The 27006-nt window shown below is 32.1% G+C and overlaps 1 protein-coding gene across 11 annotated transcripts in view; it reads left to right on the top strand.

The window, feature by feature from the left end:
- Nucleotides 1-27006, top strand: part of LOC115880989 (tensin-1-like) — a 458204-nt gene that overhangs the window by 405581 nt on the left and 25617 nt on the right. For all 11 annotated transcript variants that reach the window (XM_030898374.1, XM_030898353.1, XM_030898341.1 and 8 more), the window contains 4 exons: nucleotides 1648-1937; nucleotides 11858-12016; nucleotides 16792-17024; nucleotides 17385-17552. In XM_030898374.1, coding sequence (XP_030754234.1) covers nucleotides 1648-1937; nucleotides 11858-12016; nucleotides 16792-17024; nucleotides 17385-17552 — 850 coding nt within the window. The remainder of the gene's footprint in view (nucleotides 1-1647; nucleotides 1938-11857; nucleotides 12017-16791; nucleotides 17025-17384; nucleotides 17553-27006) is intronic.

Here is a 27006-nt window from a genome sequence, read left to right as displayed (position 1 = left end):
ATTTCACTGATTTACAATGGTGGTTGTGCTAACTTAATATTAACTTAGCACAACCATCGATTTTTTTTGTTTTTACGGCTGATTTACAATTATTCCACACAGTTTTTCATACATTTTTTTAAAGTGATTGTGCTAACTTAACACACGTAATAGTGCTTCAGCTAATGGTAAACTGCTGATGGACACATCCCATCCAGTTCGAAAGGACCCATCCCATCCAGTTCAGGAAAGTTTTCTCGTTATAATTCGGTTTTAATATATTCTTTTGATGATAAAAATGTTATTTAATAATGAATTTATGCCCCACAACCCAAGAATCATACTTCTTCAGCTAATGGTAAACTGCTGATGGACATATCCCATCCAGTTCGAAGAATCATACATCTTCAGCTAATGGTAAACTGCTGATGGGCACATGCCATGCAGTTCAAAAGGACCCAGTCCAGGAATGTTTTCTTGTCATAATTGGGTTTTAATATATTCTTTTGATGATAATAATGTTATTTAATAATGAATTTATGCCCCACAACCGAAGAATCATACTTCTTCAGCTAATGGTAAACTGCTGATGGACACATGCCATCCAGTTCGAAAGAACCCAGTTCAGGAAAGTTTTCTTGTTATAATTCGGTTTTAATATATTCTTTTTATGATAAAAATGTTATTTAATAATGAATTTATGCCCCACAACCGAAGAATCATACTTCTTCAGCTAATGGTAAACTGCTGATGGACATATGCCATCCAGTTCGAAAGGACCCAGTTCAGGAAAGTTTTCTCGTTATAATTCGGTTTTAATATATTCTTTTGATGATAAAAATGTTATTTAATAATGAATTTATGCCCCACAACCGAAGAATCATACTTCTTCAGCTAATGGTAAACTGCTGATGGACACATGCCATCCAGTTCGAAAGGACCCAGTTCAGGAAAGTTTTCTCGTTATAATTCGGTTTTAGTATATTCTTTTGATGATAAAAATGTTATTTAATAATGAATTTATGCCCCACAACCGAAGAATCATACTTCTTCAGCTAATATGGTAAACTGCTGATGGACACATGCCATCCAGTTCGAAAGGACCCAGTTCAGGAAAGTTTTCTCGTTATAATTCGGTTTTAATATATTCTTTTGACGATAAAAATGTTATTTAATAATGAATTTATGCCCCACAACCGAAGAATCATACTTCTTCAGCTAATGGTATACTGCTGATGGACACATCCCATCCAGTTCGGAAGGACCCAGTTCAGAAAAGTTTTCTCGTTATAATCTCGTTCGTAATAAAATCGTTATAATCCGGTTTTAATATATTCTTTATATATTGTATATTTGTAGCTAATATGTTCAACATAGAATAATATATCGGTGGCCGATGTGGAAAAACTACACGCGCTGTAGAAATGTAAATATTACCGATATTTGACAGTTACGAAGATTTAGCCAATTTAGGATAGAGCTTTAAATGGAAATAAGTCGTTAATTATTTGGAAATCCGATTTAAATAAAAAATTGATTAAAATAAAAAATCCGTATAAAATTTAAAAAAAATCCTTTTTGGGTTTTCAAAAAAAGGTTTTTTTGACTTCTTGATTTTATTGCATATTGGTTAAAACTAGCATCACATAATTTTCCCCCCTTTTGCAGGCCACCAGCAGAACGCCAACACCACCGCCTCGTCCGGCAGCCCCCCTCCCACCTCCGCGCAGCCGTCCCCCCTCACGCCGGAGGACCAGCACCGCGAGCTCGACGAGCTGCTCTCGGACATGATGCTGACGGTGCAGAGCATTCCCGATCCGAAACCGAGCGGTACCGTCGCGGCATCGGGGAGCAGTACCGCAGGCGCGCACCACCAGTTCTCGCTCGACAACGTCAGGTACATCGACGAGGAGGAGGAGAAACCGGCCGCGGGAGGCTACAGGAGGGAGTACCAGAGGGTGAGTGTCGATTAAGTACCTAATATCAGAAAGTGTGTCGTTGAAGAAAAGTAGTTCGGTGGAGTAAATAGTGCGAGTTTTTAAGTAATTTGGTGGAAAGGATAGGTAAAGTATAACAGTTGAAGGGTAGGGTTAGGTTGTAGACGGCGAGACAGTAATCGATCAGAAGACTATTAGAATATTTTTTTTCTGTTTAATCTGAAGACCGTACAGAAAAGACTGACTTTTTTTCTTTGAAATTTTCCGTTATTCCTTTTTTTTAATTTTACCATAGAAAACCTGTGGTTTCATAAACTATATGCATATAATAATTATATTATTGTAGTTTGTAGTTCTTACTTGCATTATGTTAGATGTTATTTTTGTTGTTATTCTTGTTGATTAGATGTTATTTTTGTTGTTATTATTTGTTGAATAACAAATAACAGTTAGAGATATCGTTATGAGTTTATTTCTTGTACTAATTGTTGTGATTGAAGTATTTGAAATGAATATAAACTCAAAAAAGGCTTACAATATACAAAACTAATTTTCTATGTCTGGACACACACAAAAATTAGTTGGTGTAGAAAATTAACTTTCTACGTGTTGAAAATACGGTAGAAAATGTACAATTTTCTACCTACCCAACCCTGCAAAAGGGTGAAAGATAAACGAATTATTCTTGTTTCAGAAGCTATTGCAAAAATGTGTGATACCTATAAAAAAGTAAAAAAAAACATGCTAAGTGCAGTAAGTAATCAATATCAAACTTAACAAAATAAGCATACAAAAACTAAAAAATAAACTAATTACTGCTCTAACAGATTACAATAATAATTTTTATGTTCTTTTTTCTCCAGAAAACCAATCATACAGCTTAATGATTTTTTTGTTGTGCGATATTTTATTTTCGGAAGGCAAAAGCTTGAGGACAGCTTCCTTTACACCTTGAATAGTTTTTTTCTTCTTTATTGAAAATTCCTTACAAGTTTCAACCACCACTGAACGTATATGTACTCTTGCCACTCCAGGACCTTCCTGATCATTATAGAACATGACTGCTTTACTTATACTATTTAGTTTTTAGCATCAATAAGATCTTCCGCAATCTCTTTAAGATTCCAAAATCCAAAAGAATCACTTTCTGGACACCGATGATTTACAACACATTGGTTTTGGTTTTTTTCACACAGTCTGTCTCTGTTCTTAGGAAGCGCTAGGAACGCCCTACAACGGATGCTTTTCAAAACAATAATAGTTTTGGCGGGAAACCGAGCATTCCAATTTAAATGTATTCCCTTTTCCTATGGCCGGAATATAAAGAAATCGCTTCTTTCAAATGTATACTTAAAATTCTTAGTCTAAGTACACTTCGATAATATACAGGGTGTCCCAGAAATAAGTGCAAGTATTTTAACTGATAGTATAGTTCAACCCCAGAAACACGGCTACGAGGTTTTTTTCGCGAAAAAAAATTGAAAATTCGAAATTTTTTGGATTTTTTTAGTTATTAGTTAAAAAAGATAATTTTTTGATAATATGGCAATATAGGTATTAAATTAAATTTAGAAGAAAGAAAATCCAGAAAAGATCCAATAGTTCTCAAAATTTTAGCAAAAAATCATTTTTTGGGGGGAATTTTCAAAGTATCTTTGATCAAGACTTATTTGAGAAACGATAAAGAGAAAATTTGTTTCTTTTATCGAGATCTACCACCCCTTAAAATACTTGCGCTTATTTCTGGGACACCCTGTATATACAGTTTAACAAAAGTCTTCAAGATAACTACAAACTAACACAATGTCATTGAAAATCGATACTATATTGCCGTTTTTTCTTACATAATACAATATTTTTATTTTATGATTAGTAATATGTTGTTAATTAAAACATTATCATCTGTAAACATCGTTGTATACAGAAGAAATACAAGATAAGAGTATTTGGCTATTGTTAGAACATGTATTTATTTATGAAAATGTTCACAAGTTTATTTTTAGGTATTACCAATTTGATTTAGTATTTTGGTCTAAATTCTCAATCTTATTCGAGTTATTATTAAATATTTCGTGAGCAAAGTATGATAACAAATATAATTAACTGAGTATGCAAATTAAAAAAAAAATATATGAAAAAGTTACGCAAAATGTCCAGGAATTTATTTTATGACATATTTGTTATATCTGGAAGTGTTGATTTATTGTAAAACAAACTTATTTATTCCTGATATATGCGTCCACCATGTCTCACTGCACTATAAGAAATCTCTATAAAATATACTCTTACCCGGAACATCCTATATACATACGCAACTATTTCTAAAGTTACTTTCCGTGTATGATCGCCATAACACATACAATATATTGTCGACTGCAATATCTATATATTTCACTATCTATTTATTTACGTTGACAAGAAATGCCTTTACAACATTAAATCATGTTTCTAGCATACTAAACCAACAGTTATTGTATCCTATTTGTCTTAGAAATTTCCCGAAACTATAAATTTTGCTTTCATATCTTACCATATAAAGTTCTAGAATGTTGTAAGTATTCCTATGGTTGTTAAAAGCGATAGTTGGAATACTAATATGCTCATTGAAATGAACACCCTATGTAAGGAATGAGTATGTTACATTTATGTTAATACAATTAAAGAAAAAAAAAACAGCGGTTTTTAAAATTTAAGTTCTAAATATTTATATTTTTTAAATTATTAAAGTAAAAAATTTTAAAAAGATTTTAGACTTATTTGAAAAATGGTAAAGAGAAAATACATTTTTTTTAGGGAGACTTCTTTAAAATTCACCCGGTACAGGTAAAAAATATATGTATACCGTGTGGTGCATCGGAACACAAGACATAGGAAATCCCATGTAAATTATGAAAAGGTCAAATATTATCTACCCAGATAATTTTATGCAAAAGTTGTTTTAGATTTTTTTGAAAAGGCGTTAAAGTTGTACTTTTTTCTAAAACTTTGTTTAATTTGGAATAGGCATTTAAAAGCATTTATTTTTATTAAACATTTGCAAAAATCTACCTTCAAACTAGTAAAATTTATAATACGGCCCAGAGAAAGCTACAATTAAAATACCAGAAAAAATGTGATTTTGTCATTGTCAAAGTCGATGTCACATTTTGTTTACACGAATTTGAAGGTACCAAATAAAGTGTGTATTCCGTTGCTTACCTTGGTTATGGTTTTATGTTCCGTTTCTATCGGTTTCCTGAAAGTTTCCTTATTACGGAACACGGTTCCTGAAAAATTCGGTTATAACTGTCACCAAACTAACCAGCGCGAGAAGACTGGTTTTTCTGGTTTTGTTTGTCAATGTCATTTACGTGACAGAAATCAAGCAAATATTGGAAGTTCGAGTGAATTTAATTTCTAAAATTTGTAATAATATTTTGTATTTACATCCAAAAGCAATGGGTGTACGCAGTAAAGGAAAATAAATTTCATTAACTAAATAGAATGACTTTTTAGGATCATTTAAACTTTGCTTAAATTGCCATTGCTTAAAGTCAGGAACATTTAAAGAAAGAAGAAACATGAAAAACAAGACAAGTAATCGTGAATGTTTTGTAAGCTATAAAAATATAAATAATATTGAATAGATTTGTTTATTTATTATTGATCTGTTTTAATAATGGACTTGTAAATTTTCACTTGAACCTTTGCTTGAGCTGTCTAACGAGTTTAACAGTTTATTATTTATAAAGTACTTTTCAATATTAAACTCCATTGAAAAGAAGAAGCAAACGTAAAAGCAGAGAATAGGTACCTTAAAAATGCATAAAAGATAAATTTTATAATAGAGGTATTGAAATTTAGAAAACGTCAACATTTGACGTTTCCAATATTTTACCAAACCGTTCCGTATCATACCGATGTTTTTCAGGAACCGCGCTTTGCCATAGTTTACCGGTCTGGTTCGCCTAGTTTTGCAACGGAATACAGCCTAAAATACCAGCAAAAATTTGATTTTGTCATTGTCAATTTCAACATCACATTTTGTATACAAGAATTTGAAGGTACCAAATAGAGTAATTTTGTATAAAATAATTATGAATTTCACAATTTCTGAACAAATTACCATGGTTAAACGGCATTTTGCTGAAAATAGTATTAGATATGTTCGCAGCTCAATCTCCGGAAAGCATATACCGAATAGGTTAACAGGTTATAGAATAAACTGAGAGTTTGAACCTAAAGGCGCGGTATTAAGCACATGTAAGTGTAAAGACAAAAATAATGAACAGGAAGAAGAAAACAACAATGACTTGAATATTCTTCTTCATGTCGAAGAAAAGAAAAACATTGACTCCCAAAAACTTAATTTTAAAAATTTCTTTTTACTTTTAATCAGACTTTTAATACATTTCATATTTGATTTTTCATCTTCCATTGAATTTAAAGCACAAATTAGCACTGTAGTCCCCACTAATTCCCCATGCGCATATCAAATTAATTTTAACCATATTATTTAAATGAAGCAAAAAGAACGCTAAAAACTTTTACGAAAAGCATATAATTACGTGTGCAACTAATGATATTCTTGTTGTTAATTAATAAAGATTAAGGTTGACAGATGTTTACGGTTTGCAAAACAGCCCGAACATGATTTACATACCATCGGCGAATATGATGAACAACTTAACCGTTTTCAGCTTTTAAATCAGATGCACAACAACAAAAAAATCACGCATTTAATATACAGTACAGGGTTGGCGCTGAACTCATCTATTATATCCTCCAAAATAGTAAAAAAATTGTGTGTTGACTATGTGCGCATATTTGAAGTGGCGGGTACCTCTATGGCATGTGCCGAGTTTGGTTCCAATTGACCCATAATTAAGAAAAATCTTGATGATTTCGTCCAGTTAGAGGCATCGGTTCGAAACGTCGAGGGCGTCATCTTGTAGCCCGTCCCAAATTATGCCGAAATCGACCCACATTTCTCTTCAATGTCAAATCCTTAGTCCTACCCTGATGAAGATGTAAACGAAACTTCGTATCCAACTTTGCAGGGTGGGACCGTGTGCAGCGTCGCTCACATAGCCCAACCATCAAATTTGGTCGCGATCGATCGGACGACATCAACTTTTGACGTTTCTTGCGTCAAAACTAACTGTCACAGTGACACGTGTTGTACACGGTCAAGTTGTCCTTTGTCCAATCTATCGACAAAATTTCATTTAAATTGGACCATTTTTTCGCCATTGATGGTGCACGAAACGTCGTCAAAATATCATGAAACGATGGGGCTACAGTCCTCTAATTATATAAGGCTTGAGTTACCACGCTCTAAAGATCTATCTTAACTTTTCTCTAAGCCGTATGCTGTCCTTATCATTTTTCCTCTTGTGTGTCATGTTGCGGCCTTGAATTTTTACACCCAGCGCGCGTAAAGAAGTTTCACCTCAAAAATGAGATAAAAATCTTAGGTTAAGGATACTTTGAGGTGTACTTCCTCATTAAATTAACCATCCTTTGCTCGAAACAATTCATGGCTGTTTTGATCACCCTGTAACTTTGTTATGGTAGCGATGAAGAGGACATACTATAAGCGGCTATTTTGCAATTAGTATCTAATAATTATAGTTTATGAATCTCTAGTCAAAATTCTTTATAACTTCGACAAATTGATCATCAAAATTCTAAAACACTTGTAGAAGTCTAAGCTTTAAATTTTGAATTTAGATTTTAGTCTGTAAAGAAAGAAAATAATGAAAAATATCGATTGGTTTATTTATTAAATCAAAAATAATTATTATTAAAAGTCATTTGTATACAGGGTTGTTCGCCACATACGACACGGAGTATTATAGCTAAACGATTAGATTTTTACAAATTGTAAGTTTTGGGTTCGTTAAAGAACTACGAGAGCTACAATTTAAAAATAATTTTACAAGATACAGAGTATCCGAAATAAGTAAAAAATATAATAGTTGTATTTTTTAAATGGAACACCCTGTATATTATTCTATTTTTGGATTCTACGATTAAAATAAAGGTAAATTTGATTAAGGCTTATCATACTTAAACCTTACCGTTTTTGAAGTATTTTCAATTTTGTGAAATTTCAGTAAAAAATTTAATCGTTCATTTCTCCAAGGGTATGAAATGTTTTAATACTAAATATTTACTGAAGATTATTTATTGATCAGATATTGTGTTGCAATAATAAAAGTTATATTACCTTTTACAGAGTGTCCAAAAATGTATATTAAATAATTACTAGCTTTAAACGACAATAACTTGTTTAATCTAAATAGAACACCTTGTATATTTTACGTGAATCAGATGCACAATTTAATTGTCTACCAAATTGTATTATTCCATTTTTTACCTGTCTCTTCAAGTTTTTGTAGAAAATGCAGTTTCTTATTGACATTTTAAATTTTTTAAAACAACATATGTACAAAATGTACAGGTGGCAAAAATAATAATATTGCAAGCCTAATTGTTTACAAAAAGAAAACTATTTAAATATTTGTAAAAACATATACACCAATTATTACTAATAATTATTAATAGACCACCCCCTTATTTTTTTCGCTCAAAATTAGTTAATTACATACTTAATTGTTTTAATTAATAAACGATTCTAAATAAATGTGGATTTGACTCAGAAATCAATACAATAATAAGTTATGAGAATGAAAATCTCTGGTATAAATAAGCATTCGTCAAAAAATGAAATAAAATTTATAACGTGTTACTTTTTACCACATTGTCTAATACACATACAAAATTCAGTTTCTAGTATAGGCCCCCCTTAACAAAAAATATTTAAACAGTTTTTTTATCTTTTAATGAAATAAGCTAACTATATCGACAATATTACTAACTGGTACTGTTTGAAAATTTGTTACATCTTTAAAAATAATCTAAAATGTCAATATTCCATGGGTATGGTGATAAATGAGGTTTAAATTATAAAAAATGCATTTTCTTCGAAAATTTGAAGAGATCGGTAAAAAATGGTATATTACAATTTGATAGACAAATTAAATTGTGCATCTGATACTCGTAAAATATACAGGGTGTGTCATTTAAATTAAACAAGTTATTACCGTTTAAAGCTCGTAATTATTTAATATACATTTTTAGACACTCTGTATAAGGTAGTATTTTGTTTATTATTGCAACACAATATCTGATCAACAAATAAACTTCAGTAAATATTTAGTGTTAAAAACTTCGATACCCTTGGAGAAATGAAGCGTTAAAATTTTTATTGCAATTTCATAAAATTAAAAATATTTCAAAAACGGTAAGGTTTAAGTGTGATAAACCTTAATCCAATTTAGCTTTATTTCAATCGTAGAATCTAAAAATAGAGTAATATACAGGGCGTTCCATTTAAAAAAATACAACTATAATATTTTTTACTTATTAGGGACACTCTGTATCTTGAAAAACTATTTTTAAATTGTAGCTCTAATAGACTTTTCAACGAACCCAAAAGTTTCAATTTGTAAAAATGTAATCGTTTAGCTACCATACTCCGTGTCGTATGTGGTAAATAACAGAACAACCCTGTATATCTTACAGTTAACTGACTACCCAGTGAACATTATAAGTTGCAAGAATCAGTTTTGATTTATTTGGATTCAAGTTTGGAAATCTCAATTTTGTTTTTTTTTTATTTTAATGTGCGTCAAAAATAAAGATACTACTAGAATACCTTTAGAATTATGTTTGTAATTGTTAGTTTAAAATTGAATCATAGCATTACATTATGAACATAATTTACCTACCTACTTCCTACTTAAAGAGATTACTTTTTTATTTTGCTACGCTTTTGGAACGCCCTATATACTTTTACCTATTTTGCGTCGTGTTTTTACTACACCTGCATAAACACCCATACATTTCCACCCGAATTTCCACCTCACTATGTATATGTTCTTTACATAATTTATTCTAAACACTTCTGAATTAGAACATTGAAATTATTCAGAGATCTTATTTATTTTGATTGAAGACAACATAAATAAATAAAAATTTAATTTAAGCACCTTGTATATGTTTGACGGTGCTTCAGATTTTTATTGGATTTGAATTGCAAAGTAACACCAACAACGTTGTCGAAGTAAATTTAGCATGAGAGAAAAAATAAACTAGAAATGGAATCTCTTGTAAATAAAAACAGTTTTAAAATTTAAATTCAATCGGACGATGTAGAGACGATCGAAGTGTAAATCTTGGAGCACAGTAAAAGAAGTCTATAAAATAAGAGGATAAAATAAGAGTCTGAAAAGAAGATCCATTAAAATGCAAATAAAGATGTTTTTCTGTAGAGCTTCGAGAGCTTGTTGGATAAGCTGATTGATGTAATTCCATCATATTTTGTCTCAAAGGCGCGTTTGCATTTGTCACTTTTATGATCATCTTGGAGGTCTTATCTAAAGTGTAGATTGTCTATTATAGGGGTTTCCATACATGAAGAAGAAATGATAGGACATATTTTCATTGCGACAGTCCGTTATGTCCGCTTCTGAATCTGCCAGCATTGTTGCATAGCTGCGCCGGAAACAATGACCAGTGTATTCAATGGCGTTGGAGAGTCCAAGAAATTTCGCTATCTTTTTTGGCTTACAATTGTATTGATTCCAAGTGGCAGAGTACAGCATTGATTTTTTCGATACATCAAGAAAAATCGCTGATGTGTCACATTGAGTGGTCGAAGTTTTGCGTATGTAAGAAATTGATACCATCTATTGGTCCCTCAGTAATAAACCCTCTTTTTAAAAATGCAATAAGGTTTGTGAATTTGCGAATATCTACGTTTCTGTTCAGGTAAATCATTGTGCGGAGAGAGAGAGCATCGAATATTTACTCTTCAGAGGTGACAGCTTTGAGGTAGTGGATAACTTCAGGAAATAGGCTAGCAATACATTTTCTGTGAAATTCTCAACATGTTTTTCTTTGACCCAGGTTTCAAAGTTGTTGTATGTGGTCTCGAATAAGTTTTTCGACTTCTCGGGCACTAACGTGGATAGCGCAATTTCAGCAGCTTGTTGAATATCCAAAGACTCGTCATTATCACTCATTTTTTCACAAAACTTTGTAGGAAATACGGCGACGCGCGACGATGGCGCGACGTTTGAACCTGACAAAACTTTGTTATTAAACAATGCTTTAAAAACATCTTAGAAACCGATTACCAGAACATTTTAAAAATAAATAATAATAATAACATGAAAATTTCAAATTATCTGCTTTCACAAATTTTTTTTTATAAAATTCGTTGCGAAAAGAGTGTTTTAAGTACTCGACGCATTATCCAACTCGGATTTTGCCTCGTTGGACAATTTTGCGTCCCGTGCTTAAAACACATTCATTTCGCAACTTATATAATAGCTATTTTTATATTGACAATCACGTCGCAAAAAAATAATACTTTTGTGACGTTTGAAAAAAAAATTGTTTTGAAAATAAATTACTTTAGAAATTGTATGATGAACACTTCTATAATAGTTCTTACATTTAATTTTTTAACGAGCACATACCTACATAGACCAGTCACAACATTTTATGTCTTTTCCTTGGAATTCTTTACTTTCGCAGAATCCTAGACGCTACTCGATACTATGCAAACTTATTTCGCAAATTTAACATAAATATTTTAAACATGACATGTCAAAAAGGAATATTAATACTGTAAAAAGTGTGATATATAGGTTTATATACTTTCTCTAGAAATAACCAACTCTCCCAATTGAACTATTGACTAATGGCAAACTGTCATAGACGTTAAAATAAGTAGATAATATTTGGCTAAATTTTTCAATTTGCTTGTGAATTATAATGACACACACAACTGTAATTGTCTGCCCTCTACTTATACAGGCTATATTGAGTTTAGAACTAACGAATAAAATGTAATTTTAAGGTTACTTAGAGTGTACTTTTTTTTACAGGAAGAAGAAAAAGATATCCCGTATCACGCGCGTGAAAACAGTAAGCCCTTCAGCTACGGAATCAACCAGGACATGATAGGGGAATCTAAGGGCCTGTCGAGCCCTAGCTTAGTGCGTAAGGCCAGCGTAAACAAGAGCCACGGAAACACTTTGGCAAAGGTAAATATCCGAATTTTTATTTGTTACAGCTGTTGCCGGATTATATAGGTTTTATATTAACAGAGCTTTCGTATGATTAAGTAATACTCCTATTATTAAGGCTAGTAAAGACATTAAGTATCCACCGAGATAATATGATGCCAACAGCATGCAGAATGATTTAAACAAGGGTAGATTGACATCGATGTTGACCTCACAGATCGTAGAGCTTAGGAGAGGAGTTAATCGCCGCGACCTTACAAATCAATCGTGTTCCCCTTTCTTGAGTTATAACGAGTAATAATTCATCATACAGTCTCAGGGCTTTAACAAAAGTCAGTATCTGAGACGATTCTACAGTCCAGCTCTCCATCCTCGACATCAGCAGTGCCAAAGTTTATGGCACGAACGGTCATCGTCTCGGCACAGTCAGTGATAAGGTGTTCTGGTGTTTCCCCATTTTCCCCACAGAATCTGTATTCGCCGTTGTTTCTCAGCTTCAGCGTAATGAGGTGATCTTTGAGGAGACAGTGTTCTGTTAGAAACCCCGTAACAATCCGAAGATTGTTTTTACTTAAATCAAGGAAAATCTTGAGGAACTTTTTCGAGTGTCTTAGACCGTTGGAAGACACGACCCATTCAGATGATTAGCATTGTATAAATTATGTTTTTTTTTTTCAGATGTTTATAAATTTATATTGTTTTATTTTTAAATTTCGGGCGTCTAATTTAAATAATAAGCAATGTTTCCTGTACCAAAGCTGTAAACTTTGCCTTTACTAAATATTGCACCCTGTAGTACATTTAATTATACTTATTTACAATCATACACTAATAAACGTGAATTGAATGTACTAATTCAAATCATTATGAATGATAAAAACTAAAACGCAAAATGAATAGCCGTATTGTTTGTAGGCTAATAGGAACACTAATAACCATTATTCTCCCATGGTAAAAATATAATCAGCGTGGGTGTTTAATATCGTCGTTTGATATCGACAGCCAGCCTTTCAATCGAAAAACCTTTCAGATAAAGGTTACGTAACGCCCAACCTAACTGCCAATTAATCCGATGAATGATTTCTTTATTTTTTCGACCAAGTCCATTTTCTTAAAAGCATTTTATAAAAGAAACTGGGTATGTTTAAAAAAATGTTGTCAGAAAAATAAGCAGGGTTGGCATGATTTAAATCAAATGATTTAAATCATGATTTAAATCGTGATTTAAATCAAGTGATTTTTTTTAATTTTAATCATGTGATTTAAATCAAAAAATTAATTTTATTGAAACTTTATAATAAATCAAAAAATAACTGTAAAAGTTATAAAAATCTATCCTAGAAAACTATAAAAAATATTTCTATAACAGATAATAAATCGAAAAATAATTGTAAATTTTATAAAACTGTAGAAAAATATCTATTCATCAATTTAAATGTTGAACCGATTGTTGAAGTAATTTCGTGTGAATCCATAAGACCGCTAAACGCAGGAATTTATTTTAAAATTATTTATAAGTGACAAAAATTCGCTTTTCGAATACATATTATTCGCCGACTAGTGCAGAACTATAATAGGTTCTTCTGATATAGAGACTATATCTTCATTCCCGAAAATCTATAATCGTTGTCAGAAAATATGTTGTTTTTTTTTAAACGTTGGTATGTTTCCAAATTCTTACCGACATTTTGATTTGCAGTAAGTACTTTACACTTTGACATTAGATAATACTAATTTCATTCTCGACTTAAGACTATTTCCGAACAATATAGTGTATTGTTTTATTAAGAGTAGAAATTATACTTTTTTTTATGATGCTGTACATTTGAAGGACCATCGTAAAGCTATTCCGACGTTACAAGGAGGCACAAAAAGTAAATTTTTACTCCGAATAAAACACTACTTTTTTAAAACATTACAAATAATTTTTTAATCAATTTCAAACATTGCAAATAATACAACCGGTAATCGAGAAACGATCTGTACACTCGTTGAATTTGGCACCTAATATCAGTTTAATAATATATTTTTGTATTTTTGTGCTTAGGCGTAACAGTGCTTTACTTTTATGCATATAGCCGTTCAAATGACAAAAATTAATACTTTTGAGACGTTTGAAAAAAAATCCTTTTGATCTGAAGCGAGCGGAATATATTGGTGACCGATGTGGAAAAATGACACACTCCGTAGAATTGTTAATGTTATCGGTATCGAGTTATTAAGATTTAGCCATTTAGGATAGGACTTTAATTGGAAATAAATCATAGTCATTTGGAAATCCGATTTATATATTGTTTTGAATTAAAATCAAAAAAATCTGATTTAAATAAAAAAATCTGATTTTTTATATTTTTTTAAAAAAATCATGATTTTTTCCAACCCTGAAAATAAGTAACCTAGAGAGTTCTAAAGTACACTGACCGGTTCTAAAGTACACTTCCCTTATGTTTCAAGTGCTGTAAGGTGAAGCCTTTACTCGTTTTGCGGCCAACACATAAAATACTCATTTTCTCTAATCAGCTAGCGAAGCATCTCGAAGACGGTGTGGAACTGAAAGCGACAGTGTTGCCATATTAAAATGTTTAATATCTGTAATACGTTTGACGAATACATCTTTGGATGAAAAATCCGCGTTTATGTATTGAAAGTTTATTCGTGTCAAACATAGAATAAACGACAAAAATAAGTTTTTTTATAGATAGGTACTGAATATTTCGTATGATCGAAAAAGATCGTTTAGTTGGCTTGGAAATGACGAAAAACTATTGATATTTACCATAATATTTTACATATAAAATAACAGCGATCTTTATTTTCAAGCCAACTCTGATGCCGTTCTTTGTTTAATCATGTAATATTATATTAAATTGTTTAATGATAGAAAATCCGTATTATTAACGTACTGTAACGATAATCCGTAAATCTACGGATTAAACGATAGTTCTGGCAACACTGTCACCAGCAACCACCCACTCTGTCCACTAAAAGCAGAACTACGGTACAGTATTCTTTATCCGCTGCACTGTATCAGCGTGAACCGACGCAGAGCTAAACTAAATCTCGGACAGGTTGACTAGCGGCGACGGTATCGCCAGCTACATCTCGGACAGGTTTTGTACCACGAAATCGCCCATAGAGTTCAGCATCTTTTTATTTCTTCAATGAACGCCGGCACGAAATCGGGCATAAAATTTTCAAGTATTTTAAAGTTCTAAAAAAAATGTTTTTTTTCAAACGTCACAGAAGTATTAATTGTTGCGACGTGATTGACAGTATAAAAACGTTATTTTAACAGAAAGCAGCGAACACTGAACAACAAACAAAAATGTAAATTACACAATACATGAGAATGTTTTGAATGTCACCATTAAATGTTTTGATTCCTTTAAAAAAACTGATATTCGCAAATCTAAAATTTGACAACTCATGAGGCACAGGCCTTTTTACTTGAGGTTTGTTTAAACTAAAAAATATGTTCTTACTATTGTTCTGTTATTTTAGTAAATATATTTCGAATTACCCTGTATATGCCTCTAATCCGACACGTGGTATAATCTATCTTCTCATTGCAAACGTTTCCTAGCGAATGTGCCTAATTCGCTAAGCCGTTCAGTATTTTGAATCGTACCGACTTAAATCGCAGGAGGCATTTGAAACGAGGCTAAGCCCAGCTTTGCTGTCACATCTGCCTTTCAATTTAAGACCAAAGCTACCAAATATCGCCATTCAAAGGGTATTTATACAACCACGATTACAGACAATGTGTAATTTTTATCTTGAACAACACAGTAATATAATGTTATTAAGTTTGTAGAGATATATGGAGTGGTCAGAATTAAAATTGATCTTTATACATTTATAAAATATTGTTTTTTCCTGCAGAGAAATGAATCAAGTCATACTTCACGCATAAAATAGCTATAGCCTGTTCCTGTTTGGTTTTCGAATATTCTGTGTTGACTCCTTTCAGAAGTGAACTGAATCAAGTCCATAAAATTTAACGTTGCGCGCGATTTTAACACACGTGCTTAGAGCTATTTTTTTTTATCAAATGGACGACAATGAAACAAGTCTGAACCATTTGCACCAAGTGAATGAGATTATCAGCCATCTGAAAGGTCTGATTCTATCGATTCTGACAGTATATTTTGCTTTATCATCATTTTTACTATTACTATATCAATAAATTAGACTGTTTTTCTTACAAATAGTTAGATATGTGAAATGTTGTTGATCTGAATAAAACTGCACGAGGAAGAAAAATCTTATCATTTCGTATAGACCTAACGTAACACACTCTAAAAGGCAACACATGAAAGATCTTCTTCCCTTTATCCCGCCTATATACCAAAATGTTTATATAAATCGAAGAAAACACTATTAATAGACAATGGGAAGTCAACATAAATCCCCAAGTGACGAGGAAGAATGTACCGATGAAACAATTTATATCTCAAATTTCAAATATTTTCAGAGATAAAATGGTCCAAGCCCAAAAAAATATATACAAACATTCTTAAAAATGACCACAGTTGTATTTTGAGTTACTTTAGTTTGCAATTATACAATTTAAAATATAATAAAGCATTGTGTCAAGTTTTCTTCTCCAGCTTGTTTTATTTTAATTAAGTAACATTAAAAAACTTTAACTCTCATTTTCTTCATAATTATCTTCTAGGACTTGATCCAGTTCACTTCTGAACCTTAAACCAAAAAAATATAGGAATCATAAAAACAGCTAGTTAAATATATAACAAACATTTTATTAACAATTATTGTTATGTTTGTTGCAGGTTCAAACTGGTGTGTACCCATCATCGAAACCCGTACCAAACTTCGAAAACGATCCGTCGGCAAGGTACCAGCCTCAATACTCCACTTTGGGGAAGTATTCGTACTCTCCAACGCCACACAGGAAGCTTCAGGATAGAGATGAAATAGACAACATCTTCACTCAGAGCGCTCTAAACGCTCAACCAATCAAGAGGGAGTTCAGAGAGGAGTATTATAAGGATGTGAGGAAAAGGTAAAGTCAAATTTTATTTTTTTCTTAAGAATGTGTATTAATATTATAGAATATGTTTCAATACCAAAAAAATTGTATTAGTTTAAAACAAAGAGTATTTACATTAATATTTTTATGTATTTTAAAAAGTCAATATATTTTGTTATAGTTTGCCGATTTTTGTCATTTTTTTGTAATTAACAGCTTATTACCCTGCAGAGTTTATACCAAAGGTTTATACATTTTGTAGGGACCAGGTAGATGACCTACTATAATATTGTAAAATCCCAAAATTAAGAAATTGGCGCTATTCCAATTTCATTATACCAGAACAAATCAATGAAAAAGAAATATTAGCGAAGTAAATATACTTATTTGCAGGTATGATCCGTTAAAGAGGAGTTTTACCGAAGGTACCTTGAGAAGAAGCCCGGAAAAGGTCACTTTCAAGTCCAGTTCAACCGCTACCAGTCCATATTCTGATTCGGAAAGTCTGTCACCACCTGGTCAGTTCAGGAATAACACCAAATCGCCAGAATTTCACGAATCGTAAGTAACTTATTCTAATTTTTATTAAAATCATATTTGTTGGAATATGAATATGACAACATCCAAAAAATTAGAGAAAGCAGACGAAACTAAAGCATCCATTTTTGTTTATCATCCATTTCATTTTATTAATTCGGCATCAAAAATAAAAGCAACATTGTATATAAGTTTCATATACATACACAAATCCTGCATTGTTTGAGATATCCCCATTTTAACATTTACTTGTAGTAGTGGATTTTGTCAATGTTTTTAATTGACATATTTCGTATACAAAACTCATAGATAGATAAATAGATAGATTTTTGAGATGGCTATCGGTCTGTTCCATTACGAACTTTTCATATTTATTTTGATCATCTTTTGATCCTTAGGTTACATTCTCCAAACCTATCAAAAAATCTAGCCAACTTGGAGAATGAACCCTCCATGTAGCTGTTTGCCAATGGCCTATCATTGCCTAGTACAAAGAATCGCACATTTTCTAGTCTCTTTCACCGACATAAAACGTATTCTGTCGTTTCTTCTTCAGATTGACAAGATCTGCAAGTGGTTTCGTGCATCGATCCCAGCTTTAGATGCCTGTAAAGCTTACAATGCCCTGTTAGTGGACCCACTACAGCTTTGACAGTCTTCCTGCCTTTGCTTGTCAGGTTTGTCGTAAATTTTGGCGAATGAATTTATGAACTTTTTCACCTCTCCCTGCCCTTGTAAATTTCTCCACCATTGTAGAAATTTGTTGGCTACCCATTTGTTCTAGCGAATGCTTTTGGAGCTGCACAGAAGGATACAATGGCTAATTTTGACAATGTCCAGAAGCAGTGCATGCGAGAGGTCACCTACGTGATACTTAGTATACTATTATATAAAGATATTCATGGTTACAAAATCCCGCTTAAGATGAGCTGGTCACATATGCAGAATGCAAGAAAACCTCATACCAAAATCTCTGCTTTTCGGTGAGCTTGTAGACGGTAAGAGGAGGCCGGGTGGACAACTGAAAACGTACAAGGACATTTTCCACGAAAACTTAAAGGAGATTAACATGCAGAATGAGTGGGAAGAAGCAGCTCACAATAGAACTCAATGGAGAAGAATTGTAAACTCAGTTAACAGCGACAACCAAAAAGCAATGATATTTTTGAATGTCCGGTGTGCGGTAGGCAGTTAACATCACGTATCGGGCTTTTCAGTCACAGAAAAGCTCATGAAAGAAAACGCCTTGCGTGACCATCTTCTGATGTGTGTCGAATACTCGTCAGCGAGTAATGGCAGTATGTATGGATTTATGTATGTACGTTATACTAATCAAAGTTGCATACCATTTAAACTCTTAGATAAAAATTACCATTACTTTTATTAAATAAAGCAGTCAAGAGTTTCTCACGATGGTCAAGCGATATAAACATATCAAAATCTCGAAACAATCACCTGCAAATCCGAACGCATCGTATCTTACCTCCGCTCTGTCCGCGTCCTTAAAAAACAAATTTCTCGCATGGCTTTTTATGGTCACGATCAGGGACGAATAAGGCAACGTGTAGTATACGTCGGCTACGTCACCTTCGATTAGGCCGACTTCTTTCTGTCTTCATGCTCGGTGTGGTAAGACTTTGGTACGCATAAACAAGCGTAGGTCGGGACATGTGCAACTATGTGTGTTTACTTCAATCAAACATATTAATTTTAGCTATTAATGGAATACTGTAGAAAAATCAATAAAAGTTGTTGTGTACATACATCACCAAATTATTTGACGACTGCACGTCACAATGTTGCTACGTCTACTTTTTTACTTTGACTTTTGACAAGTCTCAAAATCAAAATTTTCTCACCGATTTTTTTCTTCTTTCAATTTTCGACACGATCATATACAAATATTTGTTATACCGGGTGCGTCTCAAAAGGGGCTCACCGCTATAGCTTTTTTATTTTTTTAGATAACAGAACAAGATTTGGTGTGTTAATATATGACATAAATTGATCGACGTATTCAATTAATTGTTTTCCGCCACTTCCTGTTTCACCGGAAATGACTACAACTTTTGATTTTTAAAAGGTACCCTCGGTATTTTTTTAGTTTATTCGATATAAAATGACGTATCATATCAGAAGTTGACATATCATATGTCAACTTTTGTAATTTCCAATCTAGAGTGCCATGGCTATGTTAAAAACACTAACTTTTAATCTAGGAGCCTTGGAAAAATAGATTTGATGTCTAATGTTTTAGTGTCTTGTCCTGGTCGGTTAAAAGATGCTCAAATCGTATTTTTTATCATATCTCAATTTTTCAAGTAGAACGAGTGTGGCTCATTAGTATATTTAGAAAAAGCATTTTTTTAAGAATAATTTGATACAACACACTTGGTATTTCGAGTCAAATTGTCGTTATGAACCGCGTGTTGCAATTTCAAATAAACTATATTTGAAAATGTCAAAAGTTGACATATGATATGTTATTCTATTCTGAGGGTCATTTTCTATCGAATAAAGTAACAAAATACCGAGGGTGCCATTTAAAAATCAAAAGTTGTAGTCATTTCCGGTGAAACATGAAGTGACCGGAAACAATTGAATACGTCAATCAATCCTAATTTATGTCATATACTAACATACAAAATCTCGTTTTTTATCTGAAAAAATAAAAAAGTTAGAGGGGTGAATACATTATTACTTGGTTATGATTATTACACAAATGAATTCCATTTTAGTGAAGTTATTAGCAAGTTTTCTGAATGAAACACGTAATGTTCTAATTGGCTAACATTAGTCTGCAATTGTGTGATTCCACTTACAGTCTGTAAACTCATATTGAGCGAAGTTTAAAAGCCGCAAAAAATTAAGCAGCAATATCAATTTTTATGCCTCTCATGCAGTTTAACGACAAAAAGGACTCGCCATTATATTTTCCTGTTCAAAATAATTGAATAAAGACGAGACAAATAAAACTTGGAAAAAAAAGAATCGGAATGAAAATTGAAAATGAAAAATGTTAGATTAGAAAAAAATTACAAAAAATACTAAAATCGAAAACAGACTGTAAAACAATTGTAGTATAAATAATAAGTAACATAAAATAAGCTCTGAAAAGCACAACAAATTCAAACAAATCAATTGAAACGTTAAAAAACGTAAAAACAATTAATAGTAACAGGAAATAATTCATTGAAAATATCGAATATGTTTATTCAAATGGAGGGGAGGTATTTAACATAATTATTTTTTTTAATGTTCTCAGAATAAAACAGAAACAAACTATCACTAACCAATATTGATAACAATATTGGTTAGTGATATACCAACAATTCAAATGCCATCTTTGTTGTTTTTATAGTATGAAAATTTCATAAAAATATGGAGACATTTCCCCCTTGATTACAATTCTAGAACTTGAAGTAGTTCTTAGTGAGGAAATCACGTAAAATATTACTTGGAAATATAAAGGTATTTTAAATAAAGGCAAAATACGTATTGAACTGTCCATAGTAGAGGACATCGAGGACAAGCTCGTGTTTAATGATGTTTTCTCGTAATTACCCGTTCGATTCGCCATAACTTTAATGAAGTCTGGCCATATTTAACCACTTTACTTCTTGGAAACGCAGTGAAAAAACACTATTTCCTCTCGGTGTTCTTAGTTCGTAAAGAAATGTCTTATTCCCATCTACTTAAACGGCCTCGAACTCTTGGTTCTGAACGAAGCTTTTGTATTTTAATTTATAAAAGGACAGTAAGATTAATTATTATTGTTAGAATAAGGCGGTTGCCAAATTTGGTCGTGATATTTTTTGCCAACGAATTTATGCAGTATTATTTTTTAAACGAATCAAAAGACCTTCTAATATACAGGGTGGTCCGAACTGTATCACGGAAACTTCATTAGCGTATTCTGCAGATAAAAATAGGTAAAAAAGTTCTTATAAATGTATGTCTTAAAATGCTTAGTTTCGGAGATACAGGGTGTACAAGTTTCATATTTATTTCGATTTTTTCGAAATAATTTATGAAGTATCGTCAATATTTGGATGAAAATTGGTATCTGGGAGTGTTTTGACATAAGAAATTTAATTTTGGTGTCAATATGACTCCTACTTGTAGAGAGCGCCACCTACTTATTTTTTAACTGGTTTGAAGAGTAATAACTTTTCGTCCGTACCTGTATAAAATTAGTCAGTAAAAAAATATAAATTTACGACGTTTTTTACGTAAAAAATGTCTCTTAGTAAAAATCGCTACAAGTAATGGTTCTTTTGGAATCGAAATTATCAAGACCTATCATCATTGACATAAATTAAACATGTTGACTAACAGTTATTAGACTGAATTCATAAATTTGAAATGTTTTTGTGCCAAAAGTTCAATAAAAACTGTTTTATCATCATTTTTTCGCAGAAAAAATTATGATTAATTTAGAAAAATGAAAATTTTCCAAATTTATATTTCAGTCAAATAACTATCTACTGAACGTACGTTCTGTAAATAGTTATGTGTTCATTTTTTGTCAATAATGAACAAACATGTATTGACTATTTCCATTTTTAATATCTTGAGAACGGTTGCTCGTAGCGATTTTTACCAAGAGACATTTTTGCGTAAAAAGTCACGGAAATGTATATTTTTTTACTCAGTAGTTTTATACAAGTACGGACGAAAATTTATTATTCTTCAAAACAGTTAACACATAATATGTAGGTGGCGCCCCCTACAAATAGGAGTCATATTAACATCAAAATCAAATTTTTCATGTAAAAAACACCCAGATACCAATTTTCATCTAAATATTGGCGTTACTTTATATTTTTATTTGGAAAAAATCTAAATAAAAATGAAAGTTCTGCACCCTGTATTTCCGAACCTCCGAACCAAACATTTTAGGACATACATTCATACGGACTTTTTTGCACATTTTTATCCGGAAGTTTCCGGAATACATTTCGGACCACCCTGTATAGGTATTTAGTTTGATGTTTAATTTGATTCGATTTTACTTAAAGCCCCATCTACACTTAACGTTTTACCTGCCAGTTTTATCTATTCAGTCAAAACGTAACTAGTAAAGTTAATGTATGTACCCTGTGTGTAGACGAAAAAACGGTATGTTTTACTTGAGCTACAATTAAATACAATTTGGGAGTAAAATTTCTAATTTTTTTGTTTGAACTTTACTAAACAATAGGTATCGGGTAGTACATCGTCGTTAGAAACATTCCATGCAAATTTTTATCTAAATATTGGCTACCCTGTTGAATTTACAGTGAAGCAGTAATTATTTTATTTAAAGGTTTGCGTATGCTGAATATACATGCCAAATTTGGACAAGCCGATTTTTAAGAAAAATTGAATCTAGTTTTAAATTAAAACTGAACAGGTAACAATGCCAACGTACCTTAAGTCAAACGGTTTGTTTGCTTTTTGCATGCATTCAAAAAATGACAAAAGAATGAATGAAAATAACAGGCAGTTGTCATTTTGATGCATTCTATTGTTAGACATCATCATCATCATCATCATGTTCAGCTTATTCAACCATTTCTAATTATGGTGTAGTCTCCCTCACATATTTAGATACTCTCTTTGTAGTTGGGCCCATTGTTGCCTATTGTTGGCTATGCGAGCCCAAGTTATTTAATATATTAATATCCTAATACCATGATCCCATCTCAGGTTCGGTCTTCTTCTAGGTCTCTTAATTTCTCGTAAGTACCATGCTGTAATTGTTGTGGCCCATCGGTTGTCCGTTCTTCTTGCCAAGTGTCCTGCCCATTGTCATTTGAGGGATTTGACTCTGTGGATGACATCTGTTGCCTGGGTCTTTTGTCGTATCCACTCTATTCTTTTACGGTATCTTGGTTATTTCCAGCATATTTCGTTCCATTGAGCTTTGTGCAACCTGTAGTTTCCTTATGATGTCCGTTTTAAGTGTCCAAGTTTCGCATGCATAGGTCATGACTGGTAGTACACATTGATCGAATGTTTTCTTCTTTAGATATAGGGACATTCTAGATTTGAATATGATTGAGTTTCTTCCATAAGTGCTCCATGCTAACTTAATTTTTTGTTGATTTCTGTTCTTCTCTTCAAATATATATATTCTTCTACTATTTCCAGTGTTTGGTTTGGTTAGGTTAGGTGTTATTTATTAAAATGTCTTTTCTTTCCACTAGTTCGTTATACATTACTTTAGTTTTTGCTAAATTCATTTTATGACCCACTTTATTGTTGGCTTTATTTAGTTCATTAATTTGTGCTTGTAGCTCTTCAGGACTATTGGCAATTAGGACTATGTCATCAGCGAATCTTAGATGGTTAAAATATTCTCCATCTATTTTTATCCTTTCTTGGTCCAGTCCAGTTGCCAGAAGATTTCTTCTAGTGTTGCAGTTTTGGGGATAACAGTTTTGGCGATATCGCGTCTCTCTGTCGTACTCCTTTACCAGTTGGGAACTCTAGGGTTGTTTTATATATCATTATTCTTGCTTTGACTTCTTTGTATATATTAGCGAGAGTTTCTATATAAGGCCTGTCTATACCTTGTTTCCTTAGGGCTTCTATTAGTTAGACATAATATTATGAAATATATACTGGAACAAATTCACAATAAAATTATTGTTCATATTGCTTGTGTTTTTACCCATCCCTGCTGGGATCTATTAAGTTTATAGACTACGTTACGTGTATTTTTTTTAATTTTACGCCTCGTGCTTGTAATCTCCTTAATCGTTTGATTTATAGCCTATTTGAAATTTTAATTGATGTTCGGATACTTCAATGCATTTTTTGTACATTACAAATAAACAATCGTGTGTTCTAGGTCTTGTGTAGGTTGTTTAACAAATAGCAAGTTGAAATGTTTTGTTTCGAGAAACAAACGCTTTTGTAAAAATTTCTTGAAACTTCATGAAATTGTCAGGAAATTGATGTACCGGGTGGTCAACTAAGAATGGACCCCGGCTTATCGTATAACTTTGGGAAAACATTCTAATAAGTAAAGCGGCCAAAAGGAATCGTTGGAAATTATTTTCAAATTCCAAAAATGTCCGCTAGGGAGCGCTTCTTTGAGGGCTAATCAGAAAACGGGATTTTTCTCAAAAATGTATACGTGAAGATGTATTTTATTTATTTCTGTTATAATCAGTGGTACACTTTATCACTAAGTGCGCCGAGACGACAACCGTTCGTGCCATAAACTTTGGTACGGCTGATGTCAAAGACGGAGAGCTGGCCTCTGTGGAGCCGTCTCAGATACTAGCTTTTGTCAAAGCGTTGAGACTATATGATGAGTTATAATCCGCTATAACTCAAGAAAGGGGACCACACAATAGATCTATAAAGTCGCGGTGATAAATAAGGATAACTCTGGTTTAAGTTAACAAAATTTAAAGAAGTTAAAATTTACTACCAGACTATATTTTTTCCATGGCAACTGTTAAAATTGTCTTTAACCGCAAGGGTAGATTAAATGATACTTTAACAGCGAGGATAGGTTAAAAACTTTATGTCTTCTATAGCACGTTTTTTAATTGCTTCCATTTTTCAAAATTTGTATTCCTTTTCATAAGTTATTCGGGATTTAAATGAAAGTGGTTTGGATATGGCGTTTGTCGCCTCAGCCTGAATATCTGTCTGTTGGTAATTTACTTATTTCGTTTTGAGCCATTTCTGGCTCCAATTCAATCAGCAATCGACACGAAAGAGAGTTAAAAAATATTGACTCAAAACTGACAACTAAAGAGACAGCTTTATTTATTTGTCAAATTGCATAGAAACCAACGCCAACCCAGCACAATATTTTTCTACTCGTATTCTGAATATTTTTTAAAACGTAACTCGCCATGGAAAAGAATATTGTTTTATACACGATGATAAAATTGCATTATCGTTTCCCGTTTCTTGTTATACACATATATTGAGATATTAATACTACAGTTTAATAAAGTAGGTTTTAATATTCCATAGATGTATTAAATAGTCCTTATACTACTAAATTATAAGTCGGATACTGTTTAATAAGGATAAGTTCTTTACAATATGACAACACCGATTAGAGGCGAGGGAGCCTATTCATTCATTTATTACCTTGTAGTACGTTCGCACGTGTGCGGTAAAGCTTTGTTGCCGCTATCTCCCCGGCTGTATTAACGCATTCTCTTAGCTTGTAGTCCTTAAGTGTTTATTTTATTGACTTTTTCTGTTCAGGAACTATAAAATATGGTTCGCCAGTGCCAAATTTGCAAGAAATTTGACTTAAATAATCCATTTAAGTCTTGAAACGACTTTGGACCGGTAGGCAACTCTCAATTTACCCATTGGCAGTCAGTGGCGTTGTTGTAGAAAGGCGCTTATTTAGATAATATTTTAGTAAAATGTAAAATCTGAATTTTTTCTTTTACATTACATTATTTACTTACTTACATTGTAACAAAATCATAATTATAACCCTGTTAATAATTAATAATGTTTTTATTAAAAATATATTCCGGTTTATTCTAAAATTATCTTCAGAATCTAAAATAACATACAAGAATTTTAAAATGATATTACATTATGAAACAATATTTTTTAATATACCGGGTCGTCTCAAAAGTGGCTCAACCCTATAACTTTTTTAATTTTTTCAGATAAAAAAAACAGATTTGTATGTTAGTAGGTATATGACATAAATTAGGATTTATTGACGAATTCAATTGTTTTTGGTCTCTTCCTGTTTCACCGAAATGATTACATCTTTTGATTTTTAAAGGCACCCTCGGTATATTGCTACTTTATTCGATAAAAAATGACACTCTGAATAGAATGACATATCATATGTCAACTTTTGACATTGTCGCTTAAAAACATATCCTATTTTAAATTTCAATCCAGTTTTTTTCAATCACAAGTTTTAATCAAGGAGCCTTGGAAAAATAGTTTTGATCGTCTAATAGGTTTCGTGTCTTGTCTAGGCCGGTTAAAAGATGTACAAATCGTATTTTTAATCATACATATGTCAATTTTTTCAAATGGAACAAGGGTGACTCATTAGCATATTTGGAAAAAGCATTTTTTTATGAATATATTGATACCACAGACTTGATATTTTGAGTCAAATTGTCGTTATGAACCGCGTGTTACAATTACAATTAAACCAAATGCGAAAATGTCAAAAGTTGACATATGATATGTCATTCTATTCAGAGTGTCATTTTCTATCGAATAAAGTAGAAATATACCGAGGGTGCCGTTTAAAAATTAAAAGTTATAGTCATTTCCGGTGAAACAGGAAGTGACCAAAAACAATTGAATGCGTCAATCAATCCTAATTTATTTCAAATACTAACATACTAAATCTTGTTTTTTTATTTGAAAATATAAAAAAAATATGGAGATGAGCCACTTTTGAGACGCACCCGATATAATAAAGACAGTACCGAGTTAAATAAATGTAGTTTTTATTTTATCCACTTTCTATCAC

The sequence above is a fragment of the Sitophilus oryzae genome, unplaced genomic scaffold, assembly GCF_002938485.1.
Source record: "Sitophilus oryzae breed Bouriz unplaced genomic scaffold, Soryzae_2.0 scaffold_1107_pilon_pilon, whole genome shotgun sequence".
Classification (NCBI taxonomy): Eukaryota; Metazoa; Arthropoda; class Insecta; order Coleoptera; family Curculionidae; genus Sitophilus; species Sitophilus oryzae.
This window is presented reverse-complemented; position numbering and strand designations above follow the sequence as displayed.